This window comes from Saimiri boliviensis, chromosome 17, assembly GCF_048565385.1.
Source record: "Saimiri boliviensis isolate mSaiBol1 chromosome 17, mSaiBol1.pri, whole genome shotgun sequence".
Lineage (NCBI taxonomy): Eukaryota > Metazoa > Chordata > Mammalia > Primates > Cebidae > Saimiri > Saimiri boliviensis.
The window spans coordinates 56,173,940-56,201,535 of NC_133465.1; the positions used below are offsets into that span (position 1 = coordinate 56,173,940).

The 27,596-nt window shown below is 53.6% G+C and overlaps 1 protein-coding gene and 1 pseudogene across 1 annotated transcript in view; both read right to left on the reverse strand.

Annotated features, from left to right (window-relative positions):
• Positions 1-10,314: 10,314 nt before the first annotated feature.
• LOC104652013 (uncharacterized) lies at positions 10,315-12,603 on the reverse strand (annotated as a pseudogene).
• CACNG4 (calcium voltage-gated channel auxiliary subunit gamma 4) overlaps positions 10,315-27,596 on the reverse strand; it is a 60,979-nt gene continuing 43,697 nt past the window's right edge. Inside the window, exons 2-4 of the mRNA XM_039476998.2 lie at positions 21,030-21,113; positions 14,207-14,347; positions 10,315-13,203 (exon numbers count right to left, since the gene is read on the reverse strand). Of these exons, the coding sequence (XP_039332932.1) occupies positions 12,665-13,203; positions 14,207-14,347; positions 21,030-21,113 (764 nt within the window). The 3' untranslated portion in view covers positions 10,315-12,664. The remainder of the gene's footprint in view (positions 13,204-14,206; positions 14,348-21,029; positions 21,114-27,596) is intronic.

Here is a 27,596-nt window from a genome sequence, read left to right on the forward strand (position 1 = left end):
CGGGGCAAGGAGAGAAGGCTCTGGGTGGTGGATTGAGGCCTCTACAGAGCAGCAGCTCAGGGTGTCTGAGTTGGGAGGTGGTGGGCAGCAGGGGCTGGGGGTGGGGACCTGCCTGCTCTGGGCTGATGGGAAAGGGCAGCCCAGGGCAGGGGAGGAGACCAGAGCTGCAGGCTGCCTGGCCCTCCCGGGCTCCCACAGGGCAAGTCTGTCACCAGCGGGCCAGTGAGTAGATCCTCATCCTGGGATCTGGGGAGCCGAGGACTCTGTTTAGGGACATCCCAGGGACCCCGTCCAGGGCCTCTGGAGTCCACCTCTCAGGGAAGTGTTTTAGCCACAAACCCCATGGCCTCCCCCAAACTGTGGGAAGATTATCGGTGGTTCCCAGGCCTGGCCTTTCCCAACTCTGACCCTTCCATGAGAACATCACTTCCTTCTCAATTCTCTTTCCATACCCGGAACTGGGTCCAGAGCAAAGTTGCACTGGGGGTCAGTGTCTGTATTGCCCGCAGAGTGTCCTCTGAAACCGAGAGAGAATGGCCTGGAGAGGACAAGGAATCCCGCTGGACTTGGTCATTCTGTTTTCAGGGTACCTGTGTTTGGTTTTGCCGTCTATTAACAGCAGGTGATAACGATTTTTATTTAATTTGCACACAGTTATTTAATTTGCAAAATAAGTGTGTGAGTAAAAAAGAACAAAGAGGTTGATTTATGGGGGATAATTAGGAGGCTAATGAGCGCTCATGGCAGGAACACAGAAAGCCTGGGACTGAGCGTCTCCCAGGGTCCTGTGCGCCTGGCTGCCCTCCAGGGGTCCCCAAGGCTCTGGCCCCTACATCCTTCCGGGGTTGTGCCATCTCTTCTTTCTCACCTCACCGGGTAGCCATTTTTGGGTCTAGCCAAGAGGCTGATGCATGACCAGGAATAGCTTCCTGAGCTGGGTGGGGCCTTGAGCTTCAAAATCCTGACCTCACATTGACACGGTTTACAGAGACTCTCCCCATGTGGACAGAAACGTTCCAGCCTCCAGCCTTGGAATCACAGAAAGTTCATGATGATGATAATAGCAGCAATGGCTCATCTTCAGCGAGGGCTTCCTGTCGACCAGGCACTCTGGTAAGCCTTCCTCCAGCATCACAGTTATTCTCCGCAGCAATCCACAAGGGAGCTACGACTCGTACTGCATTTCACAGATAAGGACACGGAAGCTCAGAGACATGATGCCACTTGTCCAAGGTCACACAGCGGGAAAGTGAGGAAGCCAGGTTTCAGAACCCAGGACCCAAAGTCTTAACCCATGGTTTGAACTGGGAAGAAGTTTCAAGATCTACTGTGACAGATTAGGAATCTGCAGCCCAGAGAGGAGATGTGACAAGCCAGGACCACTTGGTGAACAGCCCCAGGGATGAGCGGAACCCTTGTGTCTCCAGCCACTGGCTTGTGGTTATGGCAGTTCCATCCAAACTTTCATATTTTTACAATCAGTCTCTCATCCAGATTGCGATCTCCCGAGAGCTTCTCTCCCCACTGTTCTCATCTCTGCCTCCTTCCTCCCTGCCCCCCCCACCTCTGTGTTCCCAGTGGGCGCTAATCCATCACAACTGACTGATGGCTGACTGACTGTTGACACCTGCCGCCGCCCCTGCCTCAGCTCGCGGAGGAACTGCCTGTCTCCAGGTGGGTGGACTGTCTCCATGGGGAACTCCCAGAAGCTGGGACATGGCCGCAGCTTCTCAGCCCTCTCATGCTTCTTGTGGGGGCCCAGCTTCAGGACCCTGGTACCTGGGGACCTCAGAGGGTGCTGGACAGCTTGAGCAGACCTACTGAGTGCCAGGCACCACAGCAAAGCAGTAGCCAGGGAGCAAAAAAAAGGTTCCAGTGTTTTAAGACAAAATATCTAGAAAGAAGCTATTTAATTTTAGCATTACAAGTAAATACAGTGTCATTTGGAGAATAAAAGTGTCTTTTGAATTTCCTGGTGTGGTGGTGGCGGGGGGTGCCCTAAGCTCTTCCATGCCAAGAGCTTCTGACAGCCTCGGAAAGCAGCCTGAGTGGGCTCAGCCCATGGGGTGCACCAGCGCCAGCCACGGAAACGTTGCAGGCCCATCAAAGACGCCAAGCCTTGGCAGGGGCAGCCACCGACAACCTCTGCTGCTCTTTTCCTCGGTGGGGGCCAGGTTCGTGCCCCACGCAGGGGTCCAGAGTCCTCCGCCCCAGTGCAGTGACAGCATGAAAGATTGATGGCCTCTTCCTTTTGAAGTCATCATCTTTGTGTAAATCACACCACGAGGCCGGCAGCGGCAGCTGCAGCTGCTGCAGGCAAGTCCATGTTCGCTTCCCTGTTTACTGAAAGCTCCTTCAAAGACGCCTTTTCTGCTCACAGAGGCACTGCCGGGCTGCCTGCCTGGTCCCCCAAGGGCCTGGCAGGGCCAGGAAGGGACTTCGGTTGAGCAGGACGACATCCATGTCCTCACCCTTTCCAGGGCAACAGGAAGGGGCGCATCTCACGGGGCAGCATGTGAGAGGGAGACCAAGCTAGCGGGTGATGGAGCCAGCCATCCCCAAGCAAATCCCTGTGCTGCTTGTCTCTAGCTGTGCAGCTTCCAGCAAACCATTAGCCTTTCTAAACTGCCCTTTGTGAAATGAGGGCCACGGGTCTGGCTGCGGAGTGGGTGGAAGGACTGGAGGTAGTGCCTTGGACCAGCTTAGCCACGGTAGGCGCCCTGGGCTGAATCATGTTTCCCCCAAGTTCATATGTTGAAGCCCTAACCACTAGTTCGATGGTGTTTAGAGACGGGGTCTTCGGAGGTGATTAAATGAGCTCAGAGGGCGGGATCCTTGTGATGGGAGAGTGGCTGTATTAGTCTGTTCTCACACTGCAAATCAAGACATGACGAGACTGATAATTTATAAAGGAAAGAGGTTTAATGGACTCACAGTTCCACATGGCTGGGGAGGCCTCACAATCATGGCGGAAGGTGAAGAAGGAGCAAAGGGCACGTCTTACATGGCGCCAGGCAAGAGAGCATGTGCCTTCATAAGACCATCAGACCTTGTGAGAGTTATTCACTATCATAAGAACAGCAGAGGAAAGACTCACCTCATAATTCAGTTACCTCCCACTGGGTCCTTCCCAAGACACAGAATTATTACAATTAAAGGTGAGATTTGGGTGGGGACATAGAGCCGAACCATCCCAGGGTCCTTGTAAGAGAAGACCAGAGTTCTGCCCTCGTGCATTTAATAGAGTATTGAGTACTTGATTCAGCAAAGGATATAATGGTATTAAATCAATGGCCCTGGACACCTGGCAGTCACAGTGTTGTGGGACATTTGGGGGGCTCCTTTCCTGTTCTGTTCTCCAGAAGTTGATGCTTGCTTGCACTCCTGAGAATTTTTTTTTTTTTTTAAATTGCTCTTGTCACCCAGGCTGGAGTGCAATGGCACAATTTCAGCTCACTGCAACCTCTGCCCCCCGGGTTCAAGCAATTCTCCTGCCTCAGCCACGCCGGTAGCTGGGATTATAGGCATGTGCCACCACTCCTGGATAATTTTTGTATTTTTAGTAGAGATGGGGTTTCACCATGTTGGCCAGGCTGGTCTCGAACTTTTGACCTCAAGTGATCCATCCGCCTTGGCCTCCAAAGTGCTGTGATCACAGGTGTGAGCCATTGCACCCTGCCTAAAGATTTTCATATTTATTTTCACAAGGATCTGAATTATATCATTAATATTATTTCTTTAGGGGAAGGTCAAAATAAAAAGTGGCAATTTAAAGAAAAAGGTGAAGCAGTCCGGGCGAGGTGGCTCACAGCCCTCCTCCGACCCTCCTGTTCTCTTTCCCTTACAGGGAACCTGTCCTTCTATCTGGGCCCACCCATATAATCCAGGATAATCTGAGCATCCGGAGTTCTTAATTTAATCTTGCCCTCCAAATCCTTTTTGTCATGTAAGGCCACGTATTCACAGGTTCCAGGGATTAGGATGTGGACATCTCAGGGAGTCACCATTCTGCCTCCCACAGGCACCAATTTACAAATCACTTGATTTTCTCTGATGTTACCATGTGGCTCAGCTGCAGAGATGGAGAAAATCTGAAAGGTAAGATTGGAAGAGGGTTGGAGATCTTCTAGGAGACAAATGGTAGAAGGAGAAGAGCCCAAGGGAACTGAGGTGTTGGCAAAGGCCTCACCGTGGTCTAGACTGTTAGGATGGCCCTGAAACCAGGAAGCATTGTGATTGGGAGAAGATGGAAGGGTCAAGACCTGGAGGCTTGGCGAGGCTGCAGAACGGGTGTCATGGTGCAGAGGGCATGGAGGAATTGGAAACTGACCAGAGAGGAAAGTGATGGCCCTAAAGATTACATTGGGACACTTAGGGGCAATGACAAGGTCAAGGTTGGAGATAAAGGTCAATGGAGGTGAGAAGGCTGGAGAGCTGTGTGATCAGGGAGCCAGAGTGGTTGGCTCCATGGACGTCGATGTGCTGTGATGGTGGCAGCACTTGGGGTACAGAGGAAGGCTTTAGCCAAGGTGAAGTCTTTGATGAAAGTGAGGGAGTGGCCGGGAAGGAGTTGGGGAGATAATGGTGATGGGAAAGGGCTCAGGATGGTCTAGGGTCTTGGCCAAGAGCCAGCATCAACCACCAGATATGAGTTAAAGGGGTACCTCCAGATGATTCCAGCCCCCAGCCCTGGAGTCTTCCAGCTGAGGCCCCAGATAGTGAAGCAGAGAAAAATCATCCTGGCCCTGTCTTGTTCAAGCAGAGACAAGAGTCTTTGAGTATACTGAATGGTTGTTTAATACCACTATGTTTTGAGGTAGTTTGTTACACAGCCCTACTGACTGATACACTAGGCAGCTGGAGGGAATTCTATTTTGGGATGCAGAGAATGGCTAAATGTATGGTCCGGTGGGATGAAGCGGGCTCAGCCTTTGGCAAGGAGAGCAGTACGAAGCTGCTGGCTGTGGAGCAGTGAGGGGAATGGGGGCAGGTGGAGGCCGAGGGTGCTGTCCCCACAGCTCAGACATTCAGGCTGTGCATGCGGGCAAGCTCCTGGCTGGGTCTGGAGGTAGACAAGAAGACCCGATCTTTTCATCAGCCTCTGGGTGTCCCACAGGAGTGAATGTGTCCCCAGAATACTTATCAGGGGACAAAGGTCAGGTGCAGGTCCCTCCAAGTCTCCTCTCCTGCAGCTCTAACACTGCCATTTGGGGGAATGTTACCTTCCTTGTGTGACTGAGGAGGGAATGGGCCCTGAGGATGTGGGTTGGTAACCCTCTTTGATTGCAGGACTTCTGTTCTTGAGGTTGACCAGCAGTTTTATTGAAAGCTGCAAGTTTGAAATTATCTGCCTCAGGTATATCTGCCCCATCTTCCACCCTCTGGATTCTAAGGTCCCTGATTCTAAGCTCCCCTCCCATCCCCACCCCCTAGGGAGATCTGGGTGGTGAGGGAGGGATGCTGTCTTGGGTACCAGTGCCAGGAGTTGAAGGCTCAGAACATGGCTGGTTCCCAGCTCCCTGCAGAAAGGTCTCCCTTGCTTTCTTACTTCCCATCCATGCACCCCCTTTCTCCCAGGCCCTTCCTTGATACCAGTTCCTCTGGTTCCATGTTAGGGACCCAGAACAGGACGCCTTGCAGCCTGCATCACCTTCATGGAACCAGGAGGGCCTCACCAGGGTTTGGGGGTTGCCAGGGCCTGCAAAGAAAGCAGCGGCCACACAGCTGCCCTGACCACCTCTGCCCGGCAGCCTGGGACACTGAGTGTGAAAACAAATGAGCTTCAGCAATAGGAGGAGCTGACAGCAGGGGCTGCTCCCAGGTGCAAGACTCAAGAATGAATGGCAGGTTTCTGCCAAAGCAAAGTGCAGTGCACCGGGCATCCTCCGAGTCTGACTCTCAGAGCGCGGCCTCCAAGGGCTGTTCTAGAATAATCCGCTTTGGGAAATTCCTTGAGTATTGTTTGTCGACAAACATTTCTGAACACTCACTCGAATGCTAGTCACTGAACTGGGGTGTTTATGTGCATTTCCTTGTCAAAAATGTAATTCATTCTCCCAACAAAGCGGGCTGGGGGATGTCACCTGCCTCCTGTGACCGAGGAGGGAACCGGCTCTGAGAGAGGCTCGGGCTGGGTGACTTGCCCAGTGCTGCCCTTGGAGTGGAGGAGCTGGGTTTTGAGCTCCATCCCTCTGGTCCTCCACCACCTCACTGCAGCTGCTGGGCTATTGCGGGACGAGGGTGAGTCCCTCAGTCAGGCTGGGACGGGCTTCTGGGCTTGCTCTCCTGCTGCCTGTTCTGATTGAATTCCATCATCATTCTGTTCCCAGACACAGGGACACAGGCTTCCAGGAACACCCCCTTCTCTGGGGACCGGGGCCGTTTCCCATTCCTTTCCCCCAACTTCAATGTCTGTTTCTGAAACTGTTGTTTCAAAATGAAGAAGCAAAAGGCAGAAAGCTAAATGGGTGACAGGGAAAGGAGATGCTGCGATGAAATCCATGTGTCTTCCTAGTAAGCCCACAGCCTGGATACACTCAGCACCAAAAACTTGCCACGTGATCAGGCATGAGTAGTGTCACCCTTTCTGTGCCTCAGTTTCCCTCACTGTTGAATCAGGTGAGTTCAGGGCTTCTCAGTCTCGGCATGATTGATATTTGTGGCAGATTATTCTTTCGGGGGATGAAGCAGGGGGGCTGTTTGGTGCATCGAAGGATACTTAGCAGCATCCTCAGCCTCTGCCAGATAGATGTCAGCAGCACCCCCTTTCAAGTTATGAAAACCCAAAATATCTCCATGTATTAGTAAACTCCCCTTGGGATGCAAAATTGCCCCTACTTGAAAACCACTGGGCTAGCAATATCTCCCTTTCATGGTTGTTATGAAAATTCTCAAAAAATTATTTTCTTCCTTCCTTCCTTTCATTTTTCCTTCCTTCCATCCGCCTCCTTCCTTCTTGGGGCCCGATCCTTTTCTATAATGATCAAATGTATGCATTTTCCTGCCGGCATCTTGATCGTGGGTATAATGATCAAGTTGAATGAGATGATTCCTCAAGTATCTGCCACTTCTGTTGAGCATGACGTTCAATAATTCTGTGGTTCTTGTTTGGGTCTAGGCGCAAGCTCAAGACTGTCCCTCCAACCTGGGTTGAAGGTAGTATGGACCCATGCTACAGATGGGGCATCTGAAGCAGAGAGGAGGTCAGACATCACGTTGGAGCTGAAGGAGGGTCTCGGGACACACAGGTTGATGCAGTCCCAGGCAAAGCTATCACTTTAAAGTGGGCATGCCCAAAAGAGTTTGGTGTGGGGAGGCCAAGGAGGGAGTTACCGAACAAAAGATAGAGATCAGGGGGCTGACACTGACCAGCTCTTCCCCAAGCTGTTTTCCTTTTCCCCAGGATTAGACTACATTTCCCACCTTCCCTTGCTCCTAGATGTGGCCACATGATTGAGTTCTGGCCAATGGCATGTGGTTACAGGGTGAAGTCACAACTTCCTGGTCCGTTAAAATCGCTCACAAGGGTCTCCACCCTCAAGATCATCTATTCTCTCTTCCCTCCAACTGCCCGCTGGACATCAATGCCCAGGGCAACCTAAGAAGCGCATGTTGAAGATGGCAGAGGCTCCATGGGCCTCTGAATCTCTGCATGACTGGGTGGAGCCTAGGACCCACCCCCGCACAGCTGAGTGGACTTTATAGGAGAAATGAACTTCTAGTCTAGGAAGCCTATATATGCTTGGGGTTGTTGGTCATATAGTCAGCTTATTCTAAGTAACACCAGTGCCAGGGTAAAATGGGGCTACTGGGCTGGAGGAGTGGGGCCTTTCAGCAGCATTTTTTTTTTTTTCGAGACAGGGTCTCACTCTGTCGCTTGGGCTGGAGGGCAGTGGCGCATCTCAGCTCACTGCAACCTCTGCCTCCTGCGTTCAAGTGATTCTTCTGCCTCAGCCTCCTGAGTAGCTGGGACTACAAGCGTGAGCTACCACGCCTGGCTAATTTTCGTATTTTTAGTAGAGATGGGCTAATTTTCGTATTTTTAGTCCTGACCTCAAGTGATCCACCCACCTTGGCCTCCCAAAGCGCGGGGATTACAGGCATGAACCGCAGTGACCAGCTCTCAGCGGCATTTTTTTTTAAATTTATTTTTTATTTCAATAGGTTTTGGGGAACAGGTAGTATTTGGTGACATGAATAAGTTCTTTAGTGGTTGCTGAGATTTTGCCACACCCATCATTTAGCCAGCAGCATTTTGATTAGGGAACTAGAATGATTATTTCTGTGTCAGCTCTTGTGTTATGAAGGCAGGGTTTTATCTGAACTAAGCATGTGACCACGTGACCATGGGAGGCGGCACCAAGTCACTCAGTGCAGACTGGCCCGGGAGTCCACCCAGGATGGCTGAGAAGCTTGTGCTGAGCCAGTTACCTAGGGACTAAGAATAAATGGGAGACGCAGAAGTTCTGGCTCAGGGTGTGGACTCTGGGCAGCGTGGAATGACTGCTCGGAGCTTGGCAGCAGGTCAGCAAGTGAGGCTGGGCAAAGGCCTGAGCTCCCCTGGCTCCAGGGCCTGGTGGCTCAGCACATCAGTTTCCCCAGGTGCTTGTCTCAGATAAGAGGAAAGAAGGCTAAGGCCGGTGTGGTGGCTCACGTCTGTAATCCCAGCACTTTGGAAGGCAGAAGTGGGTGGATCACGAGGTCAGGAGTTTGAGATCAGCCTGGCCAACATGGAGAAACCCCATCTTTTCTAAAAATACAAAATTAGCTAGGTGTGGTGGTGTGCGCCTATAATCCCAGCTACTTATGAGGCTGAGGCAGGAGATTCACTTGAACGTGGGAGGTGGAGGTTGCAGTGAGCTGAGATCACGCCATTAAACTCCAGACTGGGCAACAAGAGCAAGACTTCATTTCAAAAAAGAAAAGAAGGTTAAAAGCTGGGGCAGAAGGCCAAGCACGGTGACTCATGCCTGTAATCCCAGCACTTTGGGAGGCCAAGGTGGGTGGATCACCTGAGGTCGGGAGTTCGAGACCAGCCTGGTCAACATGTAGAAACCCCATCTCTACTAAAAATACAAAATTAGCCAAATATGGTGGCACATACTTGTAATCCCAGCTACTCGGGAGGCTGAGGCAGGGGAGTTGCTTGAACCCAGGAGGCAGAGATTGCAGTGAGCCAAGACTGCGCCATTGCACACCAGCCTGGGCAACAAGAGTGAAACTCTGTCTTAAACAACAACAGAAAAAAGAAGCTGGGACAGAAAGTTCAGAAAAGCCAAGAGAGGTGTCTGCAGCCCCGAGGCAGGGATATCGGGAAGCTGGACCCTCAGCCTTTCCGCTCCATGCTTTTCGCTGGGACTCGGGCAGGAAAGCTTTTCATGAGACCAAAGTTCTCTTGAAGGAGGCGCAAGAGTTTGGTGTCTCGTGTTTCCAGGAGAAGCAGGGAAGCCTGTGGCTCTTAGCAAGAAAACTCAAGGTCAAAGTCCGAAGGAAAAGGCCAAGTGTAATTGGATGCGAAGGTCTCCTGGGCTGCAGCTTGGGCAGAACCAGGAGAGGGCGCTGCTTATCCCTCCTTGTGCCTCCGAGCGGAAGGTCGAGGTCCAGTCTGTGCTCACCTGCGAGGGTGAAACTGGCTGTCTGCAGTGGTCGTCGGCTGGGGCCTGTGCAGTTTGTTGGCCACAGCCAAGGCTGGAGGGGTCCCCCTGGCCCCTCTCAGCTCCTTACCTGTGGCCTGGGGCAGAGGTGGTTGGATGCCCTGCCTGGGACTGTCCAGTGACAGCGGAGGAACCCCATGTGGCCTCTGGCCTGAGCCACATCCTCCCTTCTGGCTTTGCCATCCATGAAGCTCACATTTTAGTTCTAGGGACACTCTACTTCTTCATCATTTCAGTATCCGGGGTGGGGAGAGGAGGCTGGCTAGTGGCAACGTGGGGGGCAACTTTAGTGCCTTGGTGGCTGTGGCTCTGTCCAGCCGGCCGCCCAACTGCAGGACAGGCCTGGCTCTCTTGGCTGCCCAGGGACCCACGCCCCACCCAGGAGAGCCCGTGTATCTTCTGGCTCGTAGGTGAAAAGCCTCAGTGGCACCACCTGGAAGTCTGAAACCAGCCATTGGTACTGGGGAGGTGGCCAGTGACCCAGACTAAAGCCAGAAAAAGTGGCCTTGGCCAGAGTCTGGCCTCCTGCCCCCGGCCTCCTTCTTTTCTTGGGGGGGGGGCAGTCCACAGTGTACCCCAGACCCAGGGACATCTATTACCCCAAATGCCCACAAAGACTTTTGGGGGGGGTTCTTCCCCCACCTCCCCACATCAAGAAGAGAACATTTTAAAAATGTTTTTATTTAATTAAAAAAAAGACAGAACTAACAACCCAAAACCAGTAGTAGGGAGTCACAGGTGCTTAACTGGCAAAACACACAGGGTGGGGGCAAGGGGGTGGGTTGGGAGGAGGGCGAGAAGGCGGGCACAGGCCACCACATCCCCCCGGGCAGGCGTCAGGTCTGAGATGCAGCGGGAGGGCCAGGAAGGGGCGGCCCAGGGCCCAGGGTCCCCGGAGACCCGGCTGGCCTCCGGGAGAAGGCTGAGAAGGCCCAGGTGTCTGAGGTGTTTTGCTCCCGGCTTGACCCCTTCTTACTACTCTGTCTTGGTCCCTAGAGTGGGCGCTGCATGCTCTGCCTGGGACTGGGCAAGAGGTAGGATTCATTGGAACACAGCTTTCTCCATGGAATGCTAAGAAACTTCTGGGGCGGCGGGGATGGAAAACAGAACAGCGTGGCTGCCTTGCTTTTGGAAATCACAGAACAGTCTCGGGTCCTTGCTGGACGGCAGGTCTGGGGAGGGCGTTCCCCGCCTTCAGCCTGGTGGGACGGTGTCATGGCAGTCGAGGTTGTGGGGTGTGGGGACGGGGCTAGCCTAGAGCAGGTGCAGATCTCCAGTTCTGTTGCTTTTAGTGTCCACTGCTGTGTGCATTTGGACATGCCACCAGACGATGCCAACCCCGACGGGAGTGAGGGCTCCCAAAGCATGGCACGCAGGGCTCCTGACCAGCCCCATTTCAGCTCCCTGGCACACAGCGCAGTCTGCTGGGGCCACTACGGGTAGATGTATCCTTTCCTGGGGGCAAAGGAGGATGAGACAGACGATGACATCTGGGTCTGAACCCCAGGGGGCCGAGTCCACCACGGGCTCCGTGAGCAGGTAGCTGAGGTAAGGATGCGCTTGTGACTTCCCAGCACGACAGCTACCAGGACTACAGGCGACTGTCCAGCGTGGATCAAGGAGTCTCAAAAAGTAAGAAATGATTTCTCTTTAGAAAGCACATGTTTTATATAAAAGAGGGTTAAAAGTTCCATGTTCTGGAGGGTTCTTCTAAGCCTGCACACGCGTCCTCACTCTTTGCTTGCGTCAGGAGGGGGAAGAAAAAAATGGGTGGGAAAACTGGAAAACACAGAACCCACATCCTCAGCTCTGAACAAAGTGCTGAGATCCCCCCTCCGCAGGGAGGAAGAGGAACCCAGCTCGGCCCATTTATCCAAACTTCCTCCACTCCGTCCTGTTAGGTGGTGGCGGAATAAATTACAACAATAGGAGTTGTTGCTACTTTTTAAGATGAAGAAATGAATGTAAGTTGCTCTCTTGGCACTGATTTGCAGGAAGTCAGGATTCGTAACCACCTAGGAAGGGGATTTCTGTTCTCCAGGTTTTTTGTTTGTTTTTTTTGGTCACTCTTCACCCTCAGGTCTCCCTTTCTTGCACAGAAGTTCAGGCTCCTGTTGTCAAATGCCAGTCAGAATCGGGGGTGTCTGTCCACCTTTCCCCCGGGACCCAGAATGTTCAGGGGACAGAGCTGCTCTTTGGGGCTGTGACAAGGGCTACAGCAAGGGGCCACATGGCCACCTTTCTTTTCCAGGACCGATGGAACCCTCCAGACTCTGAAGTCCAGTCAGTGGGTCTGTCCTGCCCATTCTGAGGCGGAAACTTCCAGAAGCAGAGAGGAGAGCCAGCAACAGCCCCGGCCTTTACCTGGGCCTCCTCCACAGGCCGGGGGAAGCCGGCCCCGGGACAGCGCAAAGGCTGAAGCACCAGTTGGCTGCAGAGCTGTCTTCCGCATCACAGGCCACCACCAGGGTCACGAAGAGAGGGAGAGATGGAGAGGAAGGGAGCGAGCTTCGGTGGTCTCGTTTCTGGCTCGACACAGGAATCTCAGGTTCAGAAGCAGCTGACCAGAGCCCAGAGACCCCTTGGCATCCAGCAGAGCCTTCTGGTGACCCGGTGCCCAGGCACGGAAGGAAGGCCCTGAAATCCCGTTTTTCTGGCAAGATTCGTTTCCAAGAGGAGATAATGGCTCAATTTTGTCTTCCCGAGTTGGTCAAGGCTGTGCAGCCTCAGGAAAGCTCTGGGGCTTCCTGAGAGATTTCAGAGACCCTGGGGCATCAAAACACCCTTTTTGCGGGAGGGGTACAAAGTCAGCCTTCAGCTTCACCCGCAGCCCCGAGTCGGGTCTCCCAGCACAACCTCTGTGCAAAGCCAGCCCAGGCCACCTCTGGAGACCAGGGAGGCTGCGTTTGGCTTTAGTTCATTGTTCGTCGTCTTGAGGATCACATGCCATCCTGTGGGACAAAAAGAGCCGTTCTGGGGAGAGGCCGGAGCTGAGAGAAGGGGCAGGTGGTTCACACGGGGGTCGTCCGTCGGTTCAGCATGCTGACGTGGAAACCTTCCTTCAGGTCCTGCTGGAAGAAGTCGTGAACCTGCAGGAAGCTGGCCTCCTGGTCGGGGCTGTAGCTGGCTGCGGTGGTCACCTTGAGGGGCTCCCTGGACAGCGTGTACATGGACAGCTCCCCCATGGGGATGGCCCCTGCGATCTTCAGGCCCATGGGCGACACGTCCCTGGAGGGCGAGGCCTCGGTGGACCTGGAGCTGGACCTGGAGCGCCGTCGCCGGTACCTGTAGCTTGGCATCCTGGCATAAGGAGAAGAGGAAGACGCCTTAAGGAACTCCCGTTTGGTCTTAAACCTCAACTCTTTATTTTTCTCAATGTAAATGTTTACAGCCAGGACGCCCACGGTCTCAGCCACAATGAAAGACAGAGCTCCAAAGTAAAAAGACCAGCCGTAGTTGTAATGGTTCTTTTTGTCTTCGTCCCGCTTGTCACTCGGGTCCCCCGTGTTGCTGGAGATGTAGACGATGATGCCGATGATGTTACTGAGGCCTGAAAGGGAAGCGGGGAGTGGGGGGCGGGACCAGGGAGGGAGAGGCAGAGGTTAGACCCACAGCCCGACCGGCGGGGCAGGGAACAGGTGGCCACTCCCCTCTCTGATGAGTATTTATTTATTCTGGTTGCTAATTTTTCTTTTCAGTAATTACTTTTGAATGGGTAATAGAGTACAAAGTTCAAATGAGGTATATAATAAACTCTTAGCCCCCAGTTCCCCTCTTGAAGGCAGCTACTGTTATTTTCTTTCATATGTCCTTCCAGAAAAAAAATCTCTAACATACACACACACACACACACACACACACACGCACACACTCTTCTATATTTTTTTGCACAATGGCTGCTTGTTTTTTCACTTAACAGTATGTCTGAGAGACGGCTCCGAATCAGGCCATGGAGAGCTGGTCCTAACTACATGCAGCACCCCCATACGGACGTCTCATGACCCACCTAACCAGGCAAGATCAAAGTCAACCTTTTGAAGGGCACAATCCAGTGGCATTTGGTGCTTTCACAACGTCGTACAAGCATCCAAAGTGTTTCTGTCACCCCAACAGGAAGCCCTGTTCAGGAGCTGTTCCTCATTCTCACTGAAGTCAGCTGTCCCACGTCAGCTAGTCAGTGGCAGAGTGAGGTCACAGTTAGTGCTGGAGCCCTGAAGGTGGCTCTGTGGATGCTGTGGATCACGAACATCCCTCTCGGCCCAGTCACACCTTCCTTTTGGGGTGACAGAAATGTCTTGGACGTTTGCACCACGTTGGGAAAGCACCAAGTGCCGCTGGATGGTGCCCTTCAAGAGAGTTACTTTTATCTTGCACGAATTTCACTTCAATTTCACTTTCTGAACACCAGGACTTTAAAAGTCACTTGAGTGTGCAGCGAAGTTACGTCGTCATTCCCCCAAGGAGGCGCACTCCCCGGCAGTGGGGACCACGTGAAACAGGCACTCCCGTGTCCCCAGTCCCCGGCCCAGCGCCAGCCGCGGCTGGCAGCTCACCTGCAGCCACGAAGAGTATGCCGGCGCTGAGGACGATGTTGTTCTTGCGGCTGTAAATCCTGCCGGCGCCGATGCACAGGCCCCCCAGCAGAAGCAGGATGGTGCTGAGGATGGGGAAGACGCTGGAGGCTCGGACGATGCCTGGCCAGGGAGGAGGGGCACAAAGCAGAGGACAGTGAGATCGGCTGCTCTTCCGGGCATGGCTGCATGTGTCTCCCAGGAACCTTGCAGCTCCAGGCCCTTCCCTGGGATTTGAGATTCCCATCGGGACCTGGAGACTCGAGGTGGGCCAGGGCCTGGGGCCGGCTTGGGGCCATTGGATCAGGTGCAAGTGGGGGCTCCAGGCCTGCACATCACCCTGGAGTCACATCTGTCTACCTCTTGCTTAGTCTCTCCCTGGAAGTGGGCACCAGGGAGGCCACAGTAACAGCCGTGAAAGCAGCAAACCGCATCACATTTCGGTGACCCTGAAAAGCCAGCTAAGCCCTTGCATGAACGCGGTCTCTGTGAAGCCCCTGGAAGGCTGGGGAGCAGTGTCCACAAAGCGGGGTCCTGGTCAGTGGTTGAGGGCACAGGCATCGGCATTAGGTGGGTCTGGGCGCGGGCCCTGCTGTGACACGCTGGCTGTGCACCTTGGTCAATCACTTTCACCCTCCAAAACTCAGCTTCCCATCTGTGGCATGAGGTTCCTCATAGCACCAATGTCCTATGTAAGGTGCATAGCACTGGGCCTCGCCATTCTATACCTTCATCATCATCATCATCATCCTCAAGGTGACAGACAAGGGTGTGGGACCTCACAACTGACCTGAAGTCACAAGGGTGGTGTGGCTGGGCCAAGAGGGATGCTGGTGACCCACAGGGTCCACAGAGCCACCTCTGTAGCCCTGACACCAGGGCTTTGCCACTGACTAACCTCGCTGTGCCACCGACCAGCTGACTGGAGACAGCTGACTTTGTGACCACCTCAGTCCCCTTTTATAACTTGGGGATAGTTACACCTAACTGTAGGGAGTTGAATTGTGGCCTCCCTTGAATACATCCACATCCTAACCTTTAGGACCTGTGAATTGATCTTATTTAGAAAAAGGGTCTTGGCTGACCGCAGTGGCTCACACCTGTAATCCCAGCACGTTGGGAGGCTGAGGTAGGCAGATCACCTGAGGTCAGGAGATCCAGACCAGCTTGGGCAGTATGGTGAAACTCTGTCTCTACTAAAAATACAAAAGAAAGAATTTAGCCAGGTGTGGTGGCTCTCCCCTGTAATCCCAACTACTAAAAAAAAAAAAAAAAGAAAAGAAAAAAAAAAGAAAAAAAGAAAGAAAGAAAAAGAAGAAGGGTCTTGCAGACTCAGTTAAGAATCTCAAGCTGAGATCATCTGGGATGAATCTGGTGGGCCCTAGATCCAATGATGAGCGTCCTTATAAGAACCTGATAGGAGGAGAAGACACAGGGGGAGGGCTTGTGAAGACGGAGGCAGAGACCCGATGGTGCTGCCATGAGCCAGGGAAAGCTGGAAGAGAGGAATGATCCTCCCCTGAGCCTTCAGAGAAAGCAGGGTCCCCAACACCTTGACTCTGGGCTTCCGGCTTCCACGCCATGACCGTGCATTTCTGTTGCAAGTCATGCAGTTTGTGATCATTTGTTACAGTGGCCCTGGAAAGTGAACATGCCCCACTGGAGGGTCACTGTCAGAAAATGACAAGCACCCAGTAGGGGCTTAGGGTGCCCCTCTTCCAGCGTTTGGGGTGGGAGGAAGGTCAGAGGGAGGGAAGGGAGACTTGGGAAAGGGAAGCACAGAGCTTGGCGTTTCCCAACCACCTGCTGTCTTCCAGCCCTTCGGCTGGGCTGCGTAGACCCTTGGTGGCCCCTGCAGGGGACAGTGAGTCGGGCTGCACTGGCAGGCGTCACCCTCCCCAGCCAGCTGAGCTGGTAGCAGGGCTGTCAGCCTCTGAAGGCAGGGTTTGTCTCCTTTTTTGTGAACGCATCAGTGTGTGCTCCCGCTCCACAGAGCGGGGATTGTCTGGGGCATTAAAGGCAGTTCTTCTCTCCGGTGCCTCCTCCTCTCCAATTCCTTCTGGCAGGAGTGGGTTCTGGGATGGAGTTTCCTGTGTGTTTCTGAAATGTGCCTCTGAGCTGTGCTGGCCAGAAAAGTTGGGGTCAGTCATCCCCTTCCCCTCAGCCTCCACAATACCCTTCCTCGTTCTGCAAACAGGTCAGAGGAGCCCGAGAGAAGGAAGTCCATCCAGCACTTTGGGAGGCTGAGGTGAATGGTTCGCCTGAGGTCAGGAGTTCGAGACCAGCCTGGTCAACATTGTGAAACCCCATCTCTCCTAAAAATAGAAAAATTAGCTGGATAAAGTGGCGGGCGCCTGTAGTCCCAACTACTTGGGAGGCTGAGGCATGAGAATTGCTTGAACCTGGGAGGTGGAGGTTGCACTGAGCCAAGACTGGGCCATTGCACTCCAGCCTGGGCAACAGAGCAAGACTACATCTTCAAAAAAAAAAAAAAAAAAAAAAAGCTCAGTCCAGTTGCTCTGAGATCACTGGATGCCCAGGCTTGGTTCAGAGCCATCCATCCTGCTCAGGTAAGACACACAAGCACCAATCCCTTGCCACATGGACTCATTCCTGAGCTGTGGATGTGCAGATGCCAGCTGGGATTGCCACAGACAGTGGTGCAGGCCGGGCACAGCACCGGTGGCTAAGGGGTGGAGGGATGAGCGAGGCTGAAGTCCAGCCCATGCCCTGCTGGTCATATCAAGGCCTGCCAGAGGGTCTGTGTCTGCCAGGAGGCAAGACACTTCCTTCTAACTCACCCCCAGGCACACCGTGGACTCCCAGCAGCGCCCGACACCAGCACCCCAGAGCCTGGCACAGAAGCTATCCACCTAACTGGGAATGCAGACCTGAAGAAGGACACCAGGCCCAGGGCAAGGCGGGCAGAAACCCTGGGACCAGCAGGGCCTGTGGAAGACAAGGCAGGCAGGCTGTGAGGTGGTGACCCTTTCAAATCTTGGGCTGTGAATCTGCAAATCGGCAGGGACACTGTAAGAGCTCAGAGGCCTTCAGGGGGTTCTGTAACAAGCAGCACAAGCCTGGCTTCTCTGGAAGGCTCCAGAATGCACGGCTGCGGCTGAGTTCCTTCCTGAATTGTGAAAGGCTGGGTGCGAGCAGCATAGCCTTGGGACTGCCGGGGTTGGTGCTCTGCACCCTCCTGGAACAGGCCTCCTGCTGGCAGCCTTACCATGCAAGCTTCCGTTACCTTCTCCGGAACACCCATTCTCCACCGGACGGCAGAGCCCTGTTTTCCTTGCTGTTGTTCTCCATGAGTCTAATACAGTGATTGGCACATAGTAGGCCCACAGTAACATTTTTTTTTTAAGAGATGGAGTCTTGCTCTGTCATGCAGGCTGGCGTGCGGTGGCACGATTGCGGCTCACTGCAGCCTCAACTTCCTTGGCTGCCATCCTCCCACCCCAGCCTCCTGAGTAGCTGGGACTGGAGGCACGTGCTATCACGTCTGGCTCATTTACCTTTATTTTTATTTTTTGTAGAGACAAGGTCTCACTGTGTTGACCAGGCTGGAACTCCTGGCCTCAACTGATCTTCCTGCCTTGGCTTCCCAAAGTGCTGGGATTACAGGAGTGAACCACTGTGCCTGGCTGTAATAACTTGTTAAATGAATGAATAAACAAACTCTCATGAACCCTCATTTCTCGCAAACATCAGCCTCCAGGGACCTCCCTCTTGTGCTTCTACATATTTTGGGGAGCCAAAGTCTGGACAGAGACCAGAAGACGAAATATTAGAACTCAGGGTGGCCCTGGAAACACATGCCAGGTGCCTGTGGTGACCATGACCTTGGCCTGTCTCTGAAAGTTGCTCAGCCCCTCCGGCTCCAAGCTCGCAGGCACCTGCACTCTGGAGATAAAAGATGATCAAAGACACATGCAGAGCTTGGTTTTAGGGCCAGATATCCCTGTTTCTGCCACTGAGTAGAAAAACACCTCCCTGTTTGGGAAGTCAGTTCAGCCCCACCCCGCCCTGGCTTCCGCCAGCAGCTGAGACCACAGGCCCGAAAGCCGTCAAGCTGTCTCTTCCACGTGCGTCTCTGCGCTTGTTAATGAACCTGGCTGCCTTCCCCACAGCATACGCTTAAGGAGAACATGGCCTTCCCCAATGAGCTCTAATTGCGGTCGCGCTGTCTCCTTCATTTTATCCGGGAAAATCACTCTGCAGCCCTCCCCAACTCAAGCCCTCCCCAGAGGACTCACTCATTTTTTTCCCTCTTCCAGACCCTCACTCCACCCTTACCCATCCTGCCCTGAGCCCCAGGAAGCTGACTGTGTGGCCTGAATCCTTGGGCTCCTGCCTCTGGCCTTTGGACAAGGGTGTCGGTGAGGGAGTTCTGCTGGGCTGCGGGTGAAGGGGCGGCATTCATTCCTTCCTGACGGCCACAGCTCCTGCCAGGCAGGAGAAATGCCCTATGCCTGCCCCCTCACCTGACCAGCCTGAGGAGCGTAAGGGCTCCCGGCTGTTGCTGGCCCCGGGAGCTCTCCAGCCCTGGTGGATTTCCCTTCACTTCACCCACACATTTGTAAATGTTCTTCCGTAAACATCCTTCATTCACCCTGTTAGAGTGCAGCATCTGCTTCCTGCTGGGAGATCGGGAAGCCGCATGGGCTGACCTCGGGGCTACTGCATCTTGAGGCCAATCCGGAAAGAGACCCGAGAGCTCAGGGACCATGAGTGGGACAGAGACAGGTGAGTAAAGAATAGCCAGCGCCAATGCCCAGAACCTCAGCGGAGCTTGTGGGAAATGGAGAGGGACGGTTGGTTTCTACGCCTGCTTCTTCATAGTTCCAGGATTGGGCCATGGGCACATCTACCCCCAGAATTTTAAGAACCACCTGATTGCCCTGGATTGGGCAGAGAAGGGCAGATTCTGAGTTTGAGTTGATTATCTGCTTTTTTTTTTTTTTGAGATGGGGTCTTGCTCTGTCACCAGGCTGGAGTGGATGGCACAATCTCGGCTCACTGCAACCTCCGCCTCCCGGGTTCAAGCAATTCTCCTGCCTCAGCCTCCTCAGTGGCTGGGACTACAGGTGCCCGCCACCACACCCAGGTGATTTTTGTATTTTTAGTAGAGGTGGAGTTTCGCCATATTGGCCAGGCTGGTCTGGAACTCTTGACCTCAAATGATCCACCCACCTTGGTCTCCCAAAGTGCTGGGAGATTACAGGTGTGAGCCACCATGCCCAGCCAGGGTTGATTTTCAGTTGAGCCATCCCAGCCAGGCTGAGCATCAAGGGCCTCTGTAGATGGTTGTGCAGGCATGCACTGTACAACTGGAGGAATATTCATACATAATTTATGGACATGACATCCCTTGAGTTGCGCAGTGCGCAACCTGCACAACTATCTCTGGTGGCCCTGTGGGAATCTCATTTGTTTGGTTCAGTGTGGGCGTCCAGTGAGCAGACCAGAGCACAGGCAGGAGGAGGAAGAAGTGAGGGAGGAAGGATGGGAGGCAGAGCTGTGGCCAAATTATTTCACGTTCTGGGCCTGGTTGCAGCAGCCTGACACTGCCCCAGGCTCCATGGGAACCGCGTGCTGTTCTATTTCACCAGATGACTCAGAATCAAAATCTTTTCTCTTAGAAAAAAAGATCCATAAGCAGGTGCAGAGTGAATTGTGCTCTCTCTGAGGGCGCTGGTATCGATTCTCCATCAGCAAGGCTGGGCCCGAGCCCCAGGGGTGCTGCTGTGAGCTGCTCTTTGTGTGTTTTGCTAACATAGAGGGGAAGATGGCTCCAAAACGGTGCTATCTTTCCATTTCCAGGCTTCTCCGCCGCAGCCCACGGATGAGATCTGGAGTCAGTGTGGGGGCTGGGTTTGTCATTTGGGGTTGAGCTTGTGCTGTGACTTCTGGGCTTCAGTCTGGGGACCCCACGCAGCCACTGGACCCAGGAGCTGGTGGGGGCTCCCAGGCAGCCCACGGACGGAGGTGTTGCTGCAAAGACCTCAGGACCACGCATCAGAGGCTACCCCAGCACCTTCCTCACCTCCTCCCCTGGGTCTCCCAGCGCCCCATGAGGCCGTCTTGATGTGTGACTATATCTGAGTGTGCAGGCCCCCGTGTGCTTGGGGTGCCACACCCCTCAGGGATGCCCAGCCTGGGCAGAGCCTGTATCTTTTTTCTTTTTTGAGATGGAGTCTCTCTTTGTCACCCAGGCTGGAGTGCAATGGCGCGATCTTGGCTCACTGCAACCTCCACCTCCTGGGTTCAAGCAGTTCTCTGCCTCAGCCTCCCAAGCAGCTGGGATTACAGGTGCTTGCCGCCTCGCCTGGCTATTTTGTATTTTTAATAGAGATGGGGTTTCACCCTCTTGGCCAGGCTGGTCTTGAACTCCTGACCTCATGATCCACCCGCCTCAGCCTCCCAAAGTGCTGGTATTCTAGGTGTGAGCCACCACGCTCAGTCACAGAGCCTGTATCTTTCATCTCCCTTGCCCCAGCCCCAGCTTCAGCCTATCAGAAACTCTGAAACCTGCCATACCCAGTGCCTCTCTGCTCAGGCCTCGGTCTCCCCAGGGCACAGGCCGCTCAGCTAAATAGCCCCATTGAGATACCCAGCATGTCATGGCAGTGATGAGCAAAACTCCATCCTCCGAATTCTGAAGTCTGAATAAGGAAGAGGGCGAGCGGACCATCCCGAGAAAATCACCCTGTGCACGCCCCGTGTCTCTCTTTCCTCCAGCCGCCTTCCCCCACCCTCTCCCCTCACCACAGAAGGCAAGTGCAGGCCTCCTGACACTCACGGAGGAGGTACTCCGAGCTGTCGTGGTCGTAGTCATTGTCCTCTGGGAAGTGATTGATCCGGAAGCAGTGCCCTTTATAGATCCCTGGAAGGAACGAGAGGAAAGGAACACTGTCAGCGCTGTGTGGGTTCACTCGCCCATTCACTCCAGACACGGCTGCTGAGTATGTGAGTCTCCGTGCAGGCCCTGGGGACAGACAGAGAAGCGAGGCAGGCTCCAGCGTCCCAGTCTGGTGGGGGCACGGGAGAGACACACAGAGAGCGACTACACAGGGAGAGATGTGCCCCAAAAGGGACCCTAGTTATGGTCCAAGGGTGGACATGCGTGAGAGTAACGGGACCCGGCACACATCACCATCGAAACAAGAGGTGCCAGGCGAGCTGCCCTCAGCAAGCAGGAGGTCAGATCCCTCTACCCAAGGGACTCTTAGATACATCTTGAAAAAAACAAAAACAAAGAATTTGCCCACTGGGAATGGGGCACAGGGGGTTTTCCAGCAGAGGAGTAAGACAGGCGAAGGCAAGGGTGACATCTGTCTGTGTCTTTCCCTCTCTTAAATCATAGTTACGGCTGGGCGCGGTGGCTCACACCTGTAATCCCACCAGTTTGGAAGGCTGAGGAGGGCGGATCGCTGGAGCCCAGGAGTTTGAGACCAGCCTGGGCAACATGGTGAAACCCCTTTTCTACTGAAAGTACAACAATTAGCTGAATGTGGTGGGGGGCACTTGTAATCCCAGCTACTTGGGAGGCTGAGGTGGAAGGATCGCTTGAGCCCAGGAGGTGGAGGTTGCAGTGAACTGAGATCACACCACTGCACTCCAGCCTGGGCAACAGAGCCAGACCCTGTCTCAAACACACTCAAAAAAACCAGTTATGGTGACTCCTTCCTGAGGCACAGTTTGTACAGATTCCACACCCCCTACTCAATGTGATTGAAGGAAGAGAAGATGGAGCAAGAGAAACTTCCAGAAGGGCTGAGACCATCTCCTACTTGGTTTCTTCCTCCCTACTCTGAGAAGTGGCTCTCATGGGGTTGGGGGGCGGACCCAACTCACAGGACCAACTCCTCTGGAAAGGAGTCTCTCTTTCCAGATTTGCTATGTGGACCCCCTGGGTAGCGTAGCAATGCAGGACAGGCCACTCCTCCCTTCCAGAATCTTCCACCCTGCTCTCCTAGTCCTCTGCCTCCCTGAAATCTGAGAATGCCCACCACAGAACTGGACATTGGTTGCCAGGGGCACAGGGTGTTGCTGCATCGTCCCCTCCGTGACAGACAGCCCCTTCCCAGGGCTCAGCCTCCCGGTCCTGCAGCCCGGGAGCCACAAGCTCATCTTGACACCCGAGTGTCCCGTGCTGGGGCTGTTTACAGCTGGGGCCATTTCCTTTTCTGCAGCGGATGCCAGCCCGTCCCCCCACCCCCTGGCCTCGGTCAGTCAGGAGCACAGTCCTGGCGGCAGGGTCCAGGAGCACATCCAACTCTCAGTGCTTCCAAGCAGGAGAGGCCCCCGGTCAGCTGGGAGCACGCCGCCCTTCCACTTGGTCACCACGTTGCTGGTTACCAGCTGCTGCCCCCAAGCTCTTTCCTCCATTGGGCCCCTTCAGCTGCCTCCAAGGAGCTGGGGTGCACAGTGACAACCGAGCTTCCTGAAGGTCTCTGGGCCCCAGGGGCCAGAGGTGGGGGTGGGATGGTGGGGAGGCAGAGGGAGGGTCTCAGAGGTGATGCTGGGAGTGCCCTCTGTGTGGGATCCGGCATGAACAACGTAGTTATCAACCTCCCAGTCCTCATCTGGAGAATGGGCAGAGCCACAGCCGTTATCTCTTGGCGCTCTTAGGAGAATTACACCACATGGTACTTGGAAGGTACTTAGGGTGATTCTTGGCCCATGGTGGTGACTCAGAGTCGGGGGGAGGGGGTCGCTGCTGTTGGATCTAGCAATCGCCCGCCCTCGCTCTTTCATGAGTGGCTGAATTGGTGGAGAACCATGAGGGTTTGTGAGCAAGAGGAAGGAACACCAAGACAGGCTGGCCTCAGGATGGTGGGGGCGGGGTGGGGACACAGAGGCCAGAGTTGGCTGGCCACACCCACCCCCCCACTCCTGGCTCTCACATGGCAGGCTCGGAATGTTCCTGGAGACCTGAAGTAGGCATTTTCCCAGCCGTGGGTGGGTGAGACCAAGCTCTTCGCCGGTCCTCCCCTTCCCCCTCCCCCATGCATTTATTTTGGGCTACTTCATGGGGCTACACAAAATCACCACGTCACGTATGCATGTTGGGACAAGTGACAATAAGGTTGAAAAAGAAAAAGGAGTCTCTCTTTCCAGATTTGCTATGTGGCGGAAGGCTGCCAAGCCCGCTCTGTGTCTTTCAGACCCTCTGTGTGCCCACCCTTCCACGTATACACGCGTGGGGTTCCGCCCATCTTTAAAAATTTACGCTTGTCTTGAAATAACTGTAGAATCACATGCCATTGTTAGAAATAATACTGGAACCATTCACGTCACCTTCATACCCAGTTTTTCTCCATGACAACATCGTGCAAAACTGTAGTCCAATATCGCCAGCAGGACAGTGACAGTGACACAGCCAGGATACAGAACACTTGTCACTGCCAGGAGCCCCCATGCTGCCCTCAAGTAGCCACACCCATGCCCTCCTGCCCATCCCCTCCCTGCCCCGAGGCAGCCAGGAATATGTTCTCCATGTCCATAGTTTTGTCACTTTGGAGACGCTCCTACAAATGGAATCACGCAGCCTGTAAGCATTGGGGACCGGCTGTTTTCACTCGGCATTACTGCCTCGGGATGCATCCGAGCTCTTGTGTGGATCGATGGTTTGCTCCGTGTTATTTCTGAGTGGAATTCTGCGGCATGGACGTGGCATTGTTTGTTTCATCATTCACCCGCCGAGGGACACCTGTTGTTTCCAGCTATTACTAACGAGGTGGTGGAGAAGGGCACGCGTTGTCTTCGGCCCCGTGGAGCATGAATGAGATTGTTCTCTGCCCCTAGAGCCAAGAATCTGGAATATTTCCCCTAAACATCCTCTCTAGGTCAAACACCTTCAGTTATTTCTTTTTTTATGCTGGAGACCTTTCTTAAAAGTCTGGTCATCCTTGATTGTCTTTTTTTTTTTTTTTTTTTTTTGAGACAGAGTTTCGCTGTGTTGCCCAGGCTGGAGTGTAGTGCCATCTCGGCTCACTGCAACCTCTGCCTCCCAGGTTCAAGCGATTCTCCTGCCTCAGCCTCCCAAGTAACTGGAATTACAGTTGCACATCACCACACCTGGGTAATTTTTGTATTTTTAGTAGAGATAGGGTTTCACCATGTGGGTCAGGCTGTTCTCAAACTCTTGACCTCAAGCAATCCACCCACCTTGGCCTCCCAAAGTGCTGGGATTACAGGCGTGAGCCACTGTGCCCAGCTGCCATTTCTTTACTGATGGTTTCAAGAGCCTTCATCTCCCTGGCTGCCTCCTCTGGGCTTGCTCCCAACTCTCAGTGCCTGGACACACAGCTCCACCACCAAACCCAATGTTCAGGCTGGATCTGACCAGCCCAAACCACTTTGGTACTTTCTCCTCCTCTTCTCTGGACCCCATGCTTCTGTTAATGGGACCGGGTATCGCTGTTGACTCAGTCTCCTAGGATTTTTTCACAAAAGCTGCCTCACCTCCCCGGAACCTGTTTTTGTGGAGTAGTATGTTTAGCACTAAGGACTTCACATTTATCCCTGTCAAATTCAATTTTGTTAGTGGTAGCCTAAGGCATTTAATAGGGAGAAAATTAATGACTGATGCAAGACATAACAGAGAAAGCCATTTTCTTTTTCTTTTCTTTTCTTTCTTTCTTTTTTTTTTTTTTTTTTTTTTTTTTGAGACAGAGTCTTGCTCTGTCCCCCAGGCTGGGGCTGAAGTGCAATGGCACGATCTCAGCTCACTGCAACCTCTGCCTCCCAGGTTCAAGTGATTCTCCTGCCTCAGCCTCCCGAGTAGCTGAGATTACAGGCGCCTGCCACCACACCCAGCTAATTTTTGTATTTTTAGTAGAGATGGGGTTTCACTATGTTGGTCAGGCTGGTCTCAAACTCCTGACCTCAGGCAATCCACCTGCGTTGGACTCCCAAAGTGCTGGGATTACAGGTGTAAGCCACCATGCCCGGCTGAGAAAGACATTTTCAATCCACTTCACATGTGTTCGCTCTCCGCAAATGGGCACATGCTGTGCTATCTATTAAGTGACAGGTGGCTAACTGTAAGCTCCTCACTGGCTGGGCTGCAGGAATCCTGAGCTGGTGCGGTGGAGACAGGGGTCACTGGGCTGTGCTCCCAGAGACACTGGGTCCTTGCCTTCCTGAGGGCCAGGAGACCACTCGCGTGAGACTTTGTTAGCCACTCGGCCTCAGGCAAGTTACTTCTTCATCTAGAAAACCTAGGAGTTGGGCCAGAGGGAGACGGTCCTGCCTGAAGATTCTATGACGATTTTGTAAAGAACAGGCACAGTGGTGTGTATCCCTTCATTTGCACCTGGGCTGGAGTGCAATGGCACGGTCTCGGCTCACTGCAACCTCTGCCTCCTGGGTTCAAGCAATTCTCCTGCTTCAGCCTGCCAAGGAGCTGGGACTACAGGTGTGCACCACCATGCCTGGCTGATTGCTGTATTTTTAGTAGAGACAGGGTTTCACCATGTTGGCCAGGCTGGTCTCGAATTCCTGACCTCAGGTGATCTACCCGCCTCGGCCTCCCAAAGTGCTGGGTTTACAGGCATGAGCCATCGGCCCGGACTCATTAAAAGCATATTTCTATGGGCACAGGAAGCATCTGGAAAGAAATATCCCAAAATGTGTCCAGTGTTTTATTTCTGAGTGATAATGAGTGAAATAAATTTTTCTTCTTTACATTCCTCTGTGTTTTCTGACTTTTCTACAGTATCTGAAAATGAACCAATAAAAATAAGAAAAGAGATCAGATTCTTTGATTCGGAGTGAAAACGAGATGGTTGGTCTGAAATGACAGCAGATGCACTTGGACATGGGATCTGGGAGCAAGGTATGAACCCCACAGGCTGGAGGGTATGTGGGTGGCATTTCAGTCTCTCCCTCCATGACCTTTGTGAAGGTCATGCCCTGGGGTCATGTTCCCAAGTACAGTTGAATGACCAACCCCCAGGACCCAACGGGTTCCAGGGACACAGGAACAGTGGAAGAGTCCAGGCAAACGGGGTGAGCCAGTCACCCTATGAGCCTCGTCAGAGACACTAAGCCTTCATATGGGCCACCTGAGGCCATTGTCATTAAGGTAATCCTGGGGAAAAGGATGTCAGAGGGCGACTTGCTAATGGCGATCATTCATGTAATCCTTTCTCATTTGCAATTCGTATTCAAAAGCATGCCCTCATTTGATCCTCACAAACAATCACAGCTGCCACAGGCACCTACTGAGAGTGTACGGTCACCCTCTGTCCACCACGTACCCCAGCCACACGGGGCTGCCGAGACCAGCTCTGTGCAGGTGGAACCCACTGACACCTCAATTCAGCTGCACCAATTACTTCTTGCTTTCTGCCCATGGCACTGGGTAAGTTGCCTGCGGGAACTGCTCTGCACTTGGGCACGTGCGACTGGAAGTTTGAGGGATTACACCTGGGTGAAACCTTTGAGCAGTGGAGGATGGGATGGGAGCTGGTGGATAAAGGTCCCCAAATGCTGTCCCTTGGTGGGCAGTTCTAAAGTCTGTTCTACACTGCTTCTGAAGGGGTGGGTCCCAGCAGGACCAAGCCAGGTGATCACCACCAGCTCAGGACAGCCTTGCACTGGCTCTCCCCTCCCCCACGCCCGGTCCTTAGGATGGCCACCTGAGATACACCCGCTGCATGCCAGCCCTGAGCTCAGGCTATGATGAAGGCCAGGCGTGCTGCATGCAACAGCCCATTTCATCTCTGCAATAATGCTCCTTTGAAGATGAAGGAGAGAGGCTTAGAGGTATCGAAAGACCTGCGTCCACAAGTCTCACTGCAGAACGATGAGGCATTCTACTCTGTGCTGCAAAACTAAGCAGCTTTACATGTAGTCTTCTCTGCTACATTTGACAGAGAGGAAAGGGAGGCTCAGGGGACCCCTGGCCCCCTGCACATGGCACCCTGGAATCCAGCCTCCTGCCTCTTTGTCCAGTGCCCCTCCCACACCACCTTGACGCAGCCTTTCCAAGAATCCTCTATAGATGGGGCTGGGGCTCTACAGGTGGTGAGGCCTAGCTGGTCTTTCTCCCCAAGACAGAACAGGAAGCAAAACCAAATAGCCACCAGGAGCACCGGGTTGGCTTCAAGGAAACCTCTGTCAGGTGATGAAGCGTGAGGTATTGGGAGTCTCCAGGCCCCTGGAAAGAAGGCAGCCTCGGATTGGCTGGGGCTGTTTGGAGCCAGGAAGAAGGCGGCCCAGCAGCACAAGACCCCTTTAGGATCTAGGAGAGGACAAATGTGGATAACAAGGAAAGAGAAGAAAAGATGGCAGGAAGGTGACACTGAGTGGGACCCTTCCTGTCCGCTCATGCGTCACTCATTCTTCCTCAACAGAC